The following is a 16139-nucleotide window of genomic DNA, read 5'->3' on the forward strand; positions in this document are numbered from 1 at the left end:
TCGACGGCCTCCAGTTCTGGCAATCGAGTCAGACGCCTCGTTTTCCCTTCTTGTTCTCGGCGCTCTCAGGGAGAGCAAAGTGCGTGATAACGTGTTAGTAGAGAGAGCGAGAGGGATCAACAGATGCAAATGATTATACGTGTACGTATATATACAGAGCCTATGTGGACGGTAAGTGTGAAAAGAGAGGGTGAAAAGACACCCTTGAATTAATCCATAATTGAGCACTAAATAATAATTCTCAACAATGGTTGCGGTTACTAGTAACTCCTATGATTATGGCTCTAGTTAATAGTACCTCCCATGTTCAGCAGCGGTTACTAGTAATTGATGAGCATTTCATGACGTCTAGGTTCATCTTCTACACTTCACTTTCCACCTTCCATGTTATAAGAATGAGTGTTTTCCTTATAGGAAACAGAATATACCGCACCCTCTCTTCTTTGTTGAGCTGCTCCTGAGTTTTCCCGTTCTTATTCTATGTGCGCACGAAGAATTGGAAGAGCAGGCCTTCGGAACCACGCCCGCGTCTGTGACACCTGCTCAGGTGTGCCGGGCGATCAGGTTTTTGGGGAGCGTCAAGCATGACGGCTCGTTGCCGATTTGATCAGCGACTTCATTTTTTTCCTCGTGGACGTTCGAGGGACACTACATTGTGAACATTGTCCTGCGTCAACTGTAGTCTGCGACGTCGAGCACACTATGTCGACTAGTGCGTATGGAGCCACTGGTGCCTTAAGCATGGGTCCCTCCGTTGGGTATACTCCGCTGGTATATTTCTAATCTTACTGTTTCTATATTAAGTAAGGTTGTTTTTGTGCTATTAAACATGATCAGTATGTTCATCATAATTGCCATTGGTATTTCACTCGTGCACATGTTTGTTGTCACAAATTTACTACTATATTTTGGATCAAATTAAACATGAAAATGTCTAAATTCCTAACATTACGTGCATACGTATGTTGGAATAGTGGTTGTATTGAGAAGAAGGGCTAAAGCCCAAATATGTACATGACCCTTATAACAAACATGAAAATATAAGAACACACGTATATCTAACAACCCTCTCCCCCTCAAACTCAGGGGTCGCAAAGACTGAGTTTGAACAAAAAGAAACAACTTTCGTGAAAAAATCTGCCAACTAAAGCACTAAGGGCACAAAGACACAAAGCGAAGCTCAATAACATCATCTTGTATATGTGCCCGAGTATAAGAGGCATCAACACCAATATGCGTAGTAAGCTCAAGTTTGACTGGGTCAGTGCAATGCTAAGAGCACCAGTGCTGTCAGACAAAAGAGGTGTCAGCATGGAAACACAAAATACCAAGATCCTCAGCCTCTGCACTAGAATGAGAAATAGTTGTTTGCTTCTTAGTCTTCCAGCAATAAGAGAACCACTAAGAACTACACACTAGGCAGAAAGAGAGCGACGATCGAAGGAGTTACTAGCCTAAGTAGCATCAGAATATATATGCTTGGACCGGAAAGAGTTGGAACATGGAAAGAACATATGACGAGAAATGGTCCCACGAAGATAATTCGAGACACGAATGAGATGACTATAGTGGAGCTGAGTGGGAGCGGAGACAAACTAACTCAGAATGTGCACAACATACGAAATGTTAGGATAAGTCACACCCAAATAGAGAAGACTCCCAACAATATGATGATACCGAGTGGGATCAGTAAGAGGTTCACCATCAGTGGGGTGAAGATGAAGATTAAGCTTCATGGACGTCTCGACGGTGTGGTGATCAGTGAGAGAGGAATGATCAAGAAGGTCCTGAATGTATTTTTCTTGGGACAGATAAAGACCATCCACTATGCCAGAACCCATAATCACTACCAGACTATCACTGCCGGTTATTTGGACCCAGCAGTAATATAGTATCACTGTTAGTTCATGGTTTAATCCGATAGTGACAAGTGAACAATCACTGTTAGATGAAACCACGAAACAAAAAATGATAAGTGAACTATCACTGCCAGTTCATGGCTTCAACAGGCAGTGATAGGCACACAACCTATCACTGCCGGTTGAAGTCACGAAACAACAGTGATAGGTCCACCTATTACTGCTAGTTCGTGGCTTGAACCGCTAGTGATAGGCTGCTTTGCACAAAAAAAATCATAATATTGTTATATTAGATTGGATGAAGATAAACTTTGCATCAACATTGTAGAGTTTAAAGGGATATACAACTTTGTAGTTAACAACTTTTATGTCGAGATGGTTTACAAGTCCAAATACCGTAACAAACCTGAAATCTCGGAAGAGACCTACAAATCCAAATATAATAACAATATATGGGCAGCTTCGCGCCATTCAGCTATGTTGTCGAAATTTGATTGCTGAATTTGTTGAGCTACATTGAACCGCTCCTGGCCCGAAACAAGCTTCCACACTTCTCGAACGTATGGGCAGTGCAGGACAAGTGAGGTCCGGTCTCCATTAGTCCACTGCACATATAGCACAATTAACTTGGTGTGGCCACAATAGAAAATATGATTCTAGGGTTATATAGCACATGAATTAGTGTTTATAAAATTTCGGATTTTTCTTTCATCCACCGCTGAAATTACCTAAAATTCCAGGGTTCAAAATCCGAAATTCCAGGGTTAAAAATTTCACGAATTTCGGTTGCAGCAGTTAAACCTATTAGCAACCAGAAATCTCGGAAGAGACCTACAGATCCAAATATATAACAATATATTGTAACAAAGGATATTCAGTGCATCAAAAAATTAAGGTTCGTCCTTTTCTTATATCACAGCAAAGGCAACATTTAGTATTGCAGCATGAAGTTCTGGAAAGCAGCATTCTATTATTATCCTAATGCCACGATCGAACCAGCTGGTAGAAACTAACAATGTTAGACATGGCGAATGATATAGACCGTCATTGTAAGCATCTTGATGTCGTCCTTGGTCAGCTGGAATAGGCAGATGTCGTCGAGTTTGAGGCGGTTGTCGCGGACAAAGTCACGCCAGCCTTTACTGAACATCTGCGCATGCATCTTCACCTTCCATGCTGCGCTATTCCCGTTCCTCACGAGCGTCACGGTGTGCTCCCCGTGTGGAAGGTACTTGCTGGTGTATTGCTTGCCGAAGTACTGTTTCATTCATGCATACATACATCATACATACATACAATTTGTTAATAAATAGCCACAGGGGAAAAAAAGGGTTCTTGAGCTGCTTACTAAGACGCAGGTGCCGTTGACAGCAACACTGGACTTGTTCATCACTGCCACGTAAATGGGAACTTGACACTGAATGCTGCCAACTATATCTTCAACTTTCTTCCTCTGCTCATCAGCCAAATGAGCATGGGCTGACAGAATGTAAAGACCTGCTTCAGAAGGTCCACCAGAATCGTCTGACTCATCATCAGTCCAATGACCTTTGGAATTAGAAGGTCCCGGATCGGCAGGTTCCTCCTTAACACGCGCTATCGTCGTCACCTCCGCCTTTGCTTTGCCATCAGTTGAGTGCACAATCTTAAGATCATTTGCCTTTGACCTCATTGTTTTGCCTCTACTGGAGCTTGTTCCTCCTGCTGGACTAGGACTGTTTCCATTTTTTTCATCATGTAATAATGTACCAACCTTTGACTGATGAATCAGATGAACCATCAGAGTGAACCTTACGCCAGCAGTCTTCAATGGCTGAAAGATGCAGATGTCACCTTCCTGCACATGGTTGTCTTGCACAAAGTGTGACCAAGGCCCCATTAACATATGGCAACTTCTATCTTTTCTGACGTTAAGCCTGGGATGCCACTTCTTGCTCTTGCCTGGCCGCTGAAGCGTCACGACTTGATTTTTGTGTGGGAAGTGCACGGCTGCATAAGCGTGAGGAATTACCTAATTCCAGATGGGAATGGGATGGATCAGCAAATATGACTCGAATATGGACTATATAAGAGGTTCATACAGCTGAGAGTGAGAGCTGACTAAAAAAGGCTGAACATTTGCAGGATTGGATTAGACCAATTTAATTGACAAAAGAGAAGACAGCAGCTTACGAGATTAGGGCCTCGTGTTTTCACATTGCCGGGCTTCATTAGTGCCACAAATACAGTAGTTTCAGGCTGGATTTGCTTGATAAGTGCATCTACTTGCTCCTCTTGTTCATCAGATAGAATACTCATACATGATAAGACATAATCAGGCGCCGCATTTGTCTTAGGATCATCATCAAAACCTGAAGACCATTGATATTCAGCGGTGCCCTCAGAATCTGGTCCTGCACATAACTAATATAATTACTACACAACCAGAATTTGCAACTTCTAGTGATGTGGGGTTCTCCTAGTATTTAGCATTCAATATTTAGTATGGAGTATGGCCTTTTTCCTAACAAATGCCTCCTAGTGAGGATTCTCATGTGCGGATTGGCGGTAGTGTTCTTATAACTACTTATTGTACTAGGAGAACTCCATCATTTTGGTAGTGTAAAAGCCGCTAGGAAAAAACAAACAAACAAATAAAAGGTCTTTTAGATAAATCAAACCAAAGCTCATTGCACACAGGCATATTTAACAAAAAGAAATTATTTTCATGCAGGTATAAGGCAGCCAACAATTATTATAACATAATAACCTGATTCCTCAGACGAAGAGGCTGATGTTGTGGTAATCCTTGCAGCTTTTCTACGTTGACTTGGACAATCCCTCTGACAGCTAGAGACTCTTTTCCGAACTCTTGATGATTTGTCGGCATGGTCATGGGACCTATCTGAAACATCAACACAATCCGTGTCTCGTTCTTGGATGTTACTAGAACTGATTCTGATCCCATCGCAGGGAAAGACTTTCTCACATCCATCAGGATCGATTATCAGAACCTTAAAACGGGCCTTCTCAATGTGCTGGAACAGCAACGAGTCATTCTCTTCTATGGGATGGGCATCGACAAATGCTTTCCATCCACACTGGGGGAGCGTCTTGTTCATGTACTCCGTGCCCTTGACAGCATAAACACTACCGTCAGGGGATTCGATGTCGATGCTCTCTGAGATCTCTCCTCCAAATTGGTTCATGAACCTGGCAGGCATTGTCTGCACCAAGAACAGTGAAACAAATATAATGCATGGTTTATATATCTTTATACAGAGCAATTCAAGCATCACAGAGCAAGCATTGTCTAAGTATGTTTTCTGTTGCATTGTTTTGCAATTCAGTGATGAAAACTAAGTTTGAAATTCAGGAATGTAATTGAACAAGACGATGCATGGTTCTAGAATCTTTCAGTTTTGTATAGCGCACAGATTCAGTGAAGTTATGGAAAGGGTAGGCAACTATATACTACTTCGAAGATTGAAATCTGTCTCCAAATGAAACATGGTAGATAATGAAAATGTATTAGGGTTCAGGGCACAAAGAAATTTAAACGTATGAAAGGCTCACCATGCTGTGTCTATAATTAGCGGACATTGGCATGAGGAAACACGTCATCTTTCCAAGCAAATGGTCCTTGTACATTTTGCAACAAGCACAAGATTTCTTCACCTGGGAACCTTGTCCATCCATGTTCACTGCAATTTGCATGATACATGTCAGATAGAAATTACAGCCAACAGATGAACAAATATACTCTTCATATTCAGTGACTTGGCGACACCATATATATTCTTGAAGTTAGAATAGGAGAGAAGATTGACCTTAATTTTGCACAGACGCTTTACGACACAACAAGGGTGGAGCCTAGGAAAAAAATGAAGAAATCAAAACCGCTGTCAAATAAACACACATACACCCCCCAAGCGATGCAGACACACTCAAGTGCATAAACAAAGTGCAGATTATACATCTTTTTTGAAAGAACTTGATGACAAAATGAATGTTCAGTATAAACATGTATAGCTAGCACTACTACTATGTATATGAGATTTTTTTTTACCCTGCTTTTCACTGAAGGACGGATAGGAATCTGCAGAAGATGTCATGATTTTCTATCCTGGTGTCCCAAGATACAACACAACAGATGAGCACCGAATAACATTTGAGGAACAGATTATATATCCCCACAACCTGAGGAAATGAAATGTAAAGTGAATGCTGCAGATCAATACCTAAGTATCACCAAGCTTTACAAACATTCCTCCATCAGGATCGCAGCTTCATAGTTGCATTTCTATCTATTCTATAGAGGTGAAAAGATAGACAGGAGGAGGAGGCCATAAGTCAAAAGCATCTGATGAACTTCCACGAGTGCGTACGTATATATCCTATGAGTTGTTAAGGAGCAATACCATGAGTCCACGAGTGCTTGTGATCGATTGATTCACCTATAATTAATGTGAGAGGCGTGTAAGGGGGGACTGAAGACGGATAATTATGGTGGTTAATATGGGAGGCCGTTGCAAGGGAAAATTAATGACAGGAGATTGCGCATTGGAGATGAATCACTCACCTTGCCCACAACCTGAACGCAAACTAGCAATATGCCTATATGTGTTTCTCAGGCCTTGCTACAGTACTCCGATCACTCAGATAAATCTGAGCCATCGATTTTTTTTGAAAGAGAAATATTTATATTTAATAACAGTTATAAAATAATTTGAATATAAAAAAGGGCCAATTGACCGTAGGTGCGTTACGTGTGTATGATATTTTTTATAGGAATCGATCAGGGCTGATATTCTAATATAATGTGTCCGGCTGACAGTTTTTCATGTACTCTCTCTGTCCTGGAAGAATAGATTTAGGGCGTGGCTAGCGTCTGGACGTCCACACGCTAGCCTTCGTCTGGACGCAGCTCCTATGCCTGCACCCACGTTGCATCGGACGCTCCCACACTAGCATCAGATCCCGTGCTAGCGATCGTGTTCGGCCGCCCGCGACCCACCGCGCCTCGATCCCATCCCGGCTACGCCCCAGCGTCAAGCCTGCCTTACTCCTTCCCCCGCCACGCCGTGCTCCTCCCCTCGCCACGGCGCCATCCCCCGCCGCACCCCCGTCCTCTACCGCGCTCTGTCTCGGCCGCGCCCCTTCCCCGTCCTAACGTCTCATATCTGCAGCATTCGTCCGACCGTTGCAACATATGCAACATACTCTTGAAACATACCTATATAGTCATTGCAACGTCCAGATGAAACACATGAAACATGCATCTAAAATAGCTGATATATTTGGAATATACATTTGCAACATACATCTGAAACAACTGAAACATGTTGAACATACACTTGAAACATGCATGTGTAGCCATTACAACATATGAAATACCAGATCCTTCGCAACATCTAGATGAAACACATGAAACATATAGATGAAACACATAAAACATACATCTGAAACGCGTGAAACATATAGTTGCAAAAGGCTCGTCGACATGGAGCTCGACGCCGGCGTGGAGTTTGATGCCACGGAGTGATGCGGAGGTCGCCGATGTGAAGCTCATTGGTGGCACGGGGCGCCTCGGTATTGGCTGTAGCAGGTGGATGGGCGCGCGGCCGCGGCGAGCGGCGCGATTTCGAGCGCGAGGCGCGGTGGAGGCGTGCGAATCCAAGTGGCGTGGCACGCGACGAGCAGAGCAGGCGACGGGAGGGAACAAGCGTTGCGGGCGGGCACGAGCGGGAGCAGCGAGGCGGAGTGGGGCGTGCGGCATCCGGACGGCCGGACGCCCGTGTCTAAGCATTAATAATAGATTTATAGCAAGTTCAGGATAAATTAGCAAACCACAAAAAAGACCTTACTACCCCTCATTAAGCTTCAACTTAACTGCACTCACCACTTACCGAGAAGTTAGAGCAATGAATTTTACTGTTTCTAATAATATATTAAAAGTTAGTGCACGCACTACATCAACCATTGGAGTAATGTCTAGGGGCAATAAATGGGTACACTGACCACTGGAAACTCTGAGAAAATAAATGAGTTTAATGGATGATGGGGCTGCCTCCGTTCCTAAATATAAGGCATGCGCATATTTCAAAATTCATCTTTGATTAACGATTAGCCTAATTATATCAAAAGTTTATATTACAAAAATAGTTACATTAGATTTGTATTTTGAAATACTTTCTAATGATCAAACTTTTGTTCCTATAAATTATATATTATAAGAGAAATTATAAGTCAAAATATATTCTTGAAGACCGCACCAAGTCAATTGCGCCTTATATTCGGGGATAGAGAGGGAGTATGCGACAAAATTTCAATCTAGAAATCTATTCTTCTAGGGAGAGAGGGAGTAGATTTCGAGCGTGTAGGTGCGTCACATGAGAGCAACAGGGACTAAACCAATAGATGCATACTCGAAGAGTGTCGTTACGAGATTCGTGTTGGTAAAACTTTATTAAATTTAACTAGGTTTATATGAAATATTAGCAATATTTGTATCTCTAAATAAATTTACTAAAAATATATATTCAGTGATTCATCTAATGATACTAATTATATTACATAAATACTAATATTTTTTATATATTTAGTCAAAGTTTAAAATGTTTGACTTCTCGGAAAGAAAGAATGACATTTTTTTTTTATAGAACAGAGGGAGTAGACCTGGACACAAGAATTAAGGATGACTTGGAAAAGTGTGACGTGCAGAAAACAAAATGAAGAGAGATAAAGAAAGGTAGAGATGCACTGAAATAGAGTGTAGCTTTGAGATTCTGTCCTGGTCAAAAAATTTTAAGTTTCACTAGGTTTGTATGAAACATTAGTAACATTTGTATCTCCAAATAAATTTATTATAAAAATAAATTTTGCGATTATCTAATAATAATAATGTTCTATAAATATTATATTTTTTCTATATGTTTGTTCTATAAATTTTATATTTTTTTCTATATATGTGATCAAAGTCCAAAATATTTGACTTCTCGGGAAGTGAGAATGACACCTTTTATAGGACTTAGGGAGTAGGTCTGGACATGGGAATCAAGATGTTGTGAAAAAGTGTGATGCGCAGAAAAGGAGAGAGATAAAGAGAGGTAGAGATGTATTGGGAAAAGAGAAATATATATTGAAAAGCCAGAATGTCAAGTATTGATGAACAAAATTTGAATCCTATTAGAGGGCAGCTTCAATAGTGACTTATGAGCTAGCTCTAAGCATATTATTATTTTATATTATCTTTAAGCATATTATTATTTTATATTATCTTTTGATTAGAGTTAGTCTCATGCATATATTTCAAGATTATACGAGACACTGTCATGTGAGACTATTGATGTTATGAGCTATGTGCTAAAGTTAATATTATTGAAGAAGTTGTACTAGAGCTAGTAACTAGCTCATATTATGGCCGCCTTAAGAGTTAAGGTCATCTGTTTTGGGATAGAGGGAGCATTGAACACTAATATATACATATATATACCACAATTCATTCTAAGACTCCAAATTTATCAATGAACTTTAACACTTATTTTTCTCTCAAATACCAGCTGTGCAGCAACACTAAGTTGATCGAGTAGTAGTGAACACAAGAAATATTACTCGACGGTGACTTAAAGAGATATAGAGATTATTGACAGTGAACAAAGTCGTTTTATTATCCAGATATACTACATAATTCTAGAGATGAACGAACACACTTTTGAGATGGTTCGTGCCATCAAGATGATCACCGTACCGTCCTTTATTATTGGAATATAAGGAGACAAACTCACAACTGTTACATGGTACTAGTAGGATTTTTTTTAGAGATCATGGGAAACACGACTTCAACGTGAAACTCCCTTGCATGCACTTGCTAACTAAGCTGCTTAAGAAACATTCGTGGCAGTGTCAACGTGCTTGGTGCAGAAACATTCGTAGCATGCTTCGCCGCAGCGGTCCACTTCATCATCATTAGCATCTTCTTTGAGGACATCTGATAATAAAAGAAATAAAGATATCAATTCTGCTTCTCTCTGTCCGGGAAAAAATAATTTAACATAATATCAAATCAAACTATTTTATGCTTGACGAAATTTATCAAAAGTATCAATAATATTTGTGTACATACCAAATAAGTATCACTAAATTCTTCATGGAATCATATAAATATTCTTTTACATTAATTTTTTTAGGACGAGTAGGGAACGACAAAACCTGCTACGTCCAATTAATTGCCGAGCTGCAAGTGTAATAGGAATAGCTGAATGAAATGAAAGGCTTTGCCATACCAGTTTTGATGTTGTTGCACACAGACGATGTGCATCCCGACTTGCAGAATTCAAGCACAACATTCGCTACCTCTGCAACACAAAACAACAACGATCCATGCATGAAAACGGAAAATATATTTATGCATGGAACACAGAGAGCTATATATATAGAAATTAAAAGAATCGAATTTTGGCGATCGATTCTAATTTACCAGAGTCCGAGTAGGGGGACTGCAGGTCAATGTAATGAGGGTCTTTACATTTCCCCTGAACAATTCTGCAGCGTGCGAACCTTGCACACGTTTCCCTGGAAGCGCCCTGATGAACGCGGCATGCATTGTAGATTCTTCTTGCAGTCCTGGAGGGGCAGCAGCTGTTAGCATGCACTAGTTGGCTCCGCTGCTCCAGAACTTGACCCAGGACAAGCACCATGATAACCAAGCTCTTAGTCTTATCCATGGATGATATGGATCCAGCCGGCCGGCGTATGTGAATGTGATGGACTGATGATGGTGAGTGGAGCGAAAAGCTTGACTGATGCTAAAAGCTTGGCTTGGATCCATTTATATAGGGGATGCATGCTAGTATATATGTATGGTTGCGCTGATAAAAAAAATGTATCATCATATCATATATGTTATTAGTAGTAGTAGTAGTAGTTGATGGATGTATTGTCATTTAATTTGCTCGACGCAGGTGGCAATAGCTGAGGGAGTGCAGAAATGGGTGCTGTGTGTGCCTGAACCCGAAGTACGGCACGCGCGCGCGTATGGTTGTTGGGTGGCGACGGCATGAGAATTGAAGCGCTCTCGTCGGCAGCGGACTACTGCAGCGCATTCACGGTGTAAACAGATCGATATCACACGGATGGGAGGGATGACTGTAAATTGATTATGGATTTGATGAGACGCAGATCCAATCGAAATGGGTGCTGTGTACGTGTGCCTCTCAACCCCTTGATCGTGCGGCACGTAAGGTGGGTGGTTGGGTGTCACCAAGAGGAGCGGTCTCGGCAGCGCATTGAAGAGACTGCACACACTTCACTAAACAACATGTACTACGTTGTATTATCTTTACTGTGTGTACTAAACAAGATTTTTATCCCATTATTACAACACATACGGGTATTCTGTTAGTGAATGTAAACCAATGTCTGAACCCCCTCAGAACTAGGTAGCTAGTACATGACTGTAGGACATACGAGCATATTTTATTGTAACTGCCAAATTCAAAGAGCAGATTCAAGAAAAGGAATCGAGGATTGTGGAAACCTCTTTGAGAACATGATCATATTTGTTTGCCTCAAAATAAGTTGCTTTCAAACCCAACCATCTTCACTTTTTGTAAGAGCCGAGGGTAGCTCTGAAATTCTAGCTAGCTGCATGTTCAATCGTCGGGAACAATTGTACCTGCACTTGAAAGAACCTGCTGTTGTCGGATTTTGATCAGAGCTACCCTCGGCGTGATTGTAACTACAGTTTTGGTTGGGTGCTCCCCAAACGATTACAACAAGGCAAGAGACACTGATTTATCACAGTGTATTGGCATGCAATGAAAATCAAACAAAACTGTCGGCTAAATGTACATTAGTAAAAGCAAGGCGACATTTCGGCATATAGGATAATAACCACGCCATTCCCTATATATACACCACGTGCTAATGTCAACAGATAGGTACCAATAGATGTTACAGATTGGTGTTTTTCAAAAAAAAAATGTTACAGATTGGCCTCTAATCCTTCCATAGATATCAGCCACAACCATGGATTAACTTCATAGTAAAAAATAAGCACAATAAGGCCCTGGCGCCAGCCGAAAGAACAGGGGGCCACACTTTCATATACGGCAACCTAAAACTTCTCCCTGCGAATGATATGTATTGCCATGGTAAGCTTACTCTCTTTCTTCTTCAGTTCGAATAGACAGATGTCGCCGACACGCAGGCCATTCCCACGAGCAAAATTGGGCCAACCTCCATTAAGAAACCACCTTCTACCATTATGAAACATCATTTTTGCCTTCCATGTCTTCCCCCCGCACTGGAGCCATATGGTTTGCCCTTTAGTCGGGAGATATACCGAACCATATCGTGAACCTAATTCCTGATGCATTATGGACCAGTAGTTAGCAACGTGCTACAATGTTGGTTCAACAACTCTGTGATTAACCTAGAATTCTAGGGGCTATATTGGTGGGCTGTATTTGTAAGTTGATTGTTATGGAGAAAATATTTCATTTTTATGATTTAACAGCAAAGATTTTGCTGATACGAAGGTGGGTGAATCGGTGAGCTCTCAGATAACAAAAGATGCCCACTTAAACAAAATAAGGTTAAGATGACAGGAACAGCAAGCTTAAGGATAAAAAAATAACAATTTTAAGACGAAACAAAAAAAAAAAGAGCTTACTAGCATCCAACGTTGAGCAACACCAACGTTGTTGTTCTTCATTACTGCCACACAAATGGGGATTTCAGATTGGATAGCTCGCACTCGCTCCTCAACGATTCTCTTCTGTGATTTAGATAGAGGACTCTTGCATGGTACAATGTACGGAGGCACAAATGGATCATCAGAGTCTCCGCCCTCCAGAGGTTCATGAGGAATTTCTTGCATATCACTTTCCGAGGAAACATGTTCTCCTGCAGACAGTTTTAGACCATATAATTAAGAAATGGAAAAATCTAGAGAGCTAATAGTTTTTTTTATGTTTTGCACTAATACCAGCGGTAGGTTCCTCCTCGATATGGATTTCTGAAGCCATCTTTGCACTAGATGCACCAGGGCATGGGCCACCCATTTGAAAGCCAGCCCCACCTCTAGAATGAGTTGTTTCATGAAGAACATAGACCATAAATGTGCACCTTATCTCATCTTTTGTCGGTACAAGGAGGCAGATATCTCCCTCCTGCACATGATTGTCACGGACAAAGTCTAGCCACTGTCCTATAAGCATGTAATTTCTACTTTCAGCTCTTTTGTAGAATTTGGGATGCCACTTCTTGCTCTTGCCAGGCGTCTCAAGAGTGACATTTGTGCTTTCATCTGGGAAATGTGCACTTGCATAATCCCTGGTAATTCCCTGATAGCAAATGGAACATGATGCTCAGAAGATTCATGACAACCGGAATCTCATAGGTAAATCTCTCATACATTGTTACTATTATCTACAAACAGTTCATGTTGAGATAAATGAGTTGCCTATTCAATAGGGGTAGTGGAGTTACCAGAAAAGGACCCGGGGGTTGCACATTGCCCCTCCGCATTATTGATATAAAACTTGTGAATTCAGGTTGAATTTCCTGAATAAGCTCCATTACTCTCTTCTTTTGTGCTTTAGATAGATAACATCTATATGCCAAAACATATTCCAAGGATACGTTTTCAGAGAGAATGTCTTCTCCTGTACAAAGTTTCGCAACAGAGTTTAGTAACAAGTGATGTACAATTCGAGGTAAATATGCTAGCAACTAGAATAATGCTATAACCTGACTCCTCAGATGATGAGGACGCCATAGCCATCTTCAAAGTTTTCCCGCGGCGATAGGAGCTAGCCTTTTGACACTCCGTGGATCTTTCACTGCTTGCAGATGCTTCTGTGGTATCATGTTGAGAAATGCTGGAAATATTAATGGGGTCTACACTTCTTTCTCGAACACTTGGGATGTTTTCTATGCCAGTGCAGGAAAATAATTCCTCACAACCACCATTGGGTGAATATGGCCCTGCATCCCTTAGTGACTCCACCCTCTTGGTAGTTAGCTGATGTACTGGAGAACCAAAATGTGCATGACTCAGTGGCCTTTCACTTGACACCTGCTCTAGAGATCTGACGCAAGTAACTTCACCACGCCTTTGTTGGCATTCATAACAGAACCATTCTATTAGCGATGCATCGAAGACAACTTTGTCCAAACAGTATCTACACAATGACGCGTCATAGTAAGAAAAGGCCGACCATTTTAATAAGCTTGAACAACATAATTACAGTACAGACTACTGAAGGTACTTGAGTTTTCCATTTAGGTATTACATGATTTGCAAATATCCATTTCTAATTCTAATTCAATAGAATGTGAAGATAGGGACGTATTCGTATAGTTTGTCTACTCGACTTTCGAAATGATTAGAAAAAAAATTAATGATGTAAAATGCTGGGAAAAAAGTAGGCCTAACCTTTAAAGATGATAGGATGGTTTGTCATATAAAGGGGGAAAATGCTGTTGTCTACACCCATTAATAAGCACAACAAAAAATCAAATCAAATGTAATAAAATAAAGCATAATTAGTGTAAAGGGAGACATACTGGTGCACAGCATAACGCTTGCAGTCTCTGCAACATAGCAGAAGTTGTCTGAAACCAATATCTCCACAGACTTCACACACAATGTTCTGCAGAAACACAAAAATGTTTGCTGTCATCATCAAATTATCAATTAAGCCAGCAACTAATTAACACAAATAATCAAATTGTTCTGGCGAAATCCCCATCTTTGCTGAAAAGATTATCTATCTAGGTGACTAGGTGGGTGCCACTGGTTGATTACTCAAAGAGTATTAGGACGCCTACAAACAGCAGCAGCAGCGACAGAAGGTTCATACATTAGCCAGCAATGGCATCGACGGGAGGAATCGATAGCATTTCGTTAATACGGAATCGCCCGAACGCGAATCGCATCCTGAGTGAGGACAGGAACACCAAAACCGAAGGAACAGTATCACCCTTAACTATTAATTAATCTTTTTTCTAAAAAAACTAACTATTAATTAATCTCGTTGCGCGACGGGAGCAATCCAGATTAGTACATTGCATTGAAACTACACTTCTGTGGGCGCATTACATTGCCAGCCGGGAAGTAGAAGAACAGGAAATCGCAAGAGGACGGTATGATGCATGCAATACATACCATATTCACCGGCCGGTCACCACCACCTTGCCTGCCACACCAAGAAACGAGAAGGGGGCGCGCCTGCGCCGGCCTCCGCAGCTCAGACCGATCCCAATCCCGTAATAATCTCCAGGAGGCGCCGCCGAGGTTCCGGCCGGTCGAGAGGGCCGCCCGCGCTTGTTCAAGGCCTGCTTAACGAACGAACGGAAGGAAGGCGGCGGGACAGGAGGGGCGGAGGAGCTGCGGCGCGCCGTTGGATTCGACTTCGGACGAACCACCACCGCCACCAGGACCGACCGATTAGTAGTAGGGTAGGCTTTCTCGTTTCCGCGTCGGATCAGGTGGGACCCACCAGGACGCCGGTTTTCCACCTGAGAGGCTGGCGCTACAGTGCTGACTAGCGCCGGTCCGATTCTGCCTGCGTCCTCCGGCCTTAGGGCGTGTTTGGTTTTCCTCCTATGGCCCATTAAATATAGATTAATTATAAAATTAATTACACAGCTGGGAACTAATTTGCGAGACGAATTTTTTAAGCTTAATTAGTTCATGATTTAACAATGTAGTGCTACAGTAAACACGTGCTAATGACGGATTACCTAGGCTTAATAAATTCGTCTCGTGAAGTACTGACGGATTCTGTAATTTATTTTTTTATTAGTATCTGAACACCCCATGCGACACCCTCACATGACACCTCCTAAATTTTAGTCATCGGATCCAAACACCCCCTTATATTTGGAAAGAAAAAAAAGGCACAAACGCACGGAATGAAAAGACTAGCGTCCGGACGTTCAGACGCGGCAGAAAAACAGCGCAGGCGACGTACTTCCCTAGATGCATGCGGCTAACGGAAGGGACGTGTGCACCGCGCCTCCACCTCCAACTTTACCTGGGCGGACCCCCACAGCGCATGTATGTAGCTCATGCCCGCCCACTGGCACGCTGCTGCTGCACCTGTCTGCGCACTGCTGCTGTTGCATGTGGGGACCGTCGCGCTCACTTCGCTTCCCGCACGCACGAGGGGACCACCTACGTCTGCGCCCACTTCCCGCGCCCGGTCATGCAACACTTGCAACATAAAAGCATTTGCTGCAACATACATCCGAAACAAATAAAACATCTACAAACATACGCTTGCAACATAT

The 16139-nt window shown here is 41.9% G+C and overlaps 4 protein-coding genes across 4 annotated transcripts; all 4 read right to left on the reverse strand.

Annotated features, from left to right (window-relative positions):
* Positions 1–2681: 2681 nt before the first annotated feature.
* On the reverse strand, positions 2682–3744 carry LOC136512179 (B3 domain-containing protein Os03g0620500-like). Its single transcript, XM_066506451.1, has 2 exons — positions 3208–3744; positions 2682–3117 (listed from the first exon to the last, which is right to left on the reverse strand). Exons 1-2 carry the CDS (start codon positions 3742–3744, stop codon positions 2878–2880), a joined length of 777 nt encoding a protein of 258 aa, XP_066362548.1. The 3' UTR covers positions 2682–2877.
* A 71-nt stretch (positions 3745–3815) lies between these two features.
* On the reverse strand, positions 3816–5062 carry LOC136451279 (B3 domain-containing protein Os03g0620400-like). Its single transcript, XM_066451989.1, has 3 exons — positions 4609–5062; positions 4032–4252; positions 3816–3848 (listed from the first exon to the last, which is right to left on the reverse strand). Exons 1-3 carry the CDS (start codon positions 5060–5062, stop codon positions 3816–3818), a joined length of 708 nt encoding a protein of 235 aa, XP_066308086.1.
* A 4659-nt stretch (positions 5063–9721) lies between these two features.
* LOC136513054 (DELTA-urthionin-Uf1a-like) lies at positions 9722–10564 on the reverse strand. The gene is made up of 3 exons (XM_066507349.1): positions 10318–10564; positions 10124–10195; positions 9722–9828 (listed from the first exon to the last, which is right to left on the reverse strand). The coding sequence occupies exons 1-3, from the start codon at positions 10562–10564 to the stop codon at positions 9722–9724; spliced, it is 426 nt and encodes a 141-aa protein (XP_066363446.1).
* A 1203-nt stretch (positions 10565–11767) lies between these two features.
* On the reverse strand, positions 11768–15238 carry LOC136509692 (B3 domain-containing protein Os03g0619800-like). The gene is made up of 7 exons (XM_066504640.1): positions 15013–15238; positions 14412–14497; positions 13593–14026; positions 13332–13507; positions 12829–13186; positions 12514–12746; positions 11768–12207 (listed from the first exon to the last, which is right to left on the reverse strand). The coding sequence occupies exons 1-7, from the start codon at positions 15013–15015 to the stop codon at positions 11956–11958; spliced, it is 1542 nt and encodes a 513-aa protein (XP_066360737.1). The 5' UTR covers positions 15016–15238; the 3' UTR covers positions 11768–11955.
* Positions 15239–16139: the final 901 nt, after the last annotated feature.

This window comes from Miscanthus floridulus, chromosome 1, assembly GCF_019320115.1.
Source record: "Miscanthus floridulus cultivar M001 chromosome 1, ASM1932011v1, whole genome shotgun sequence".
Lineage (NCBI taxonomy): Eukaryota > Viridiplantae > Streptophyta > Magnoliopsida > Poales > Poaceae > Miscanthus > Miscanthus floridulus.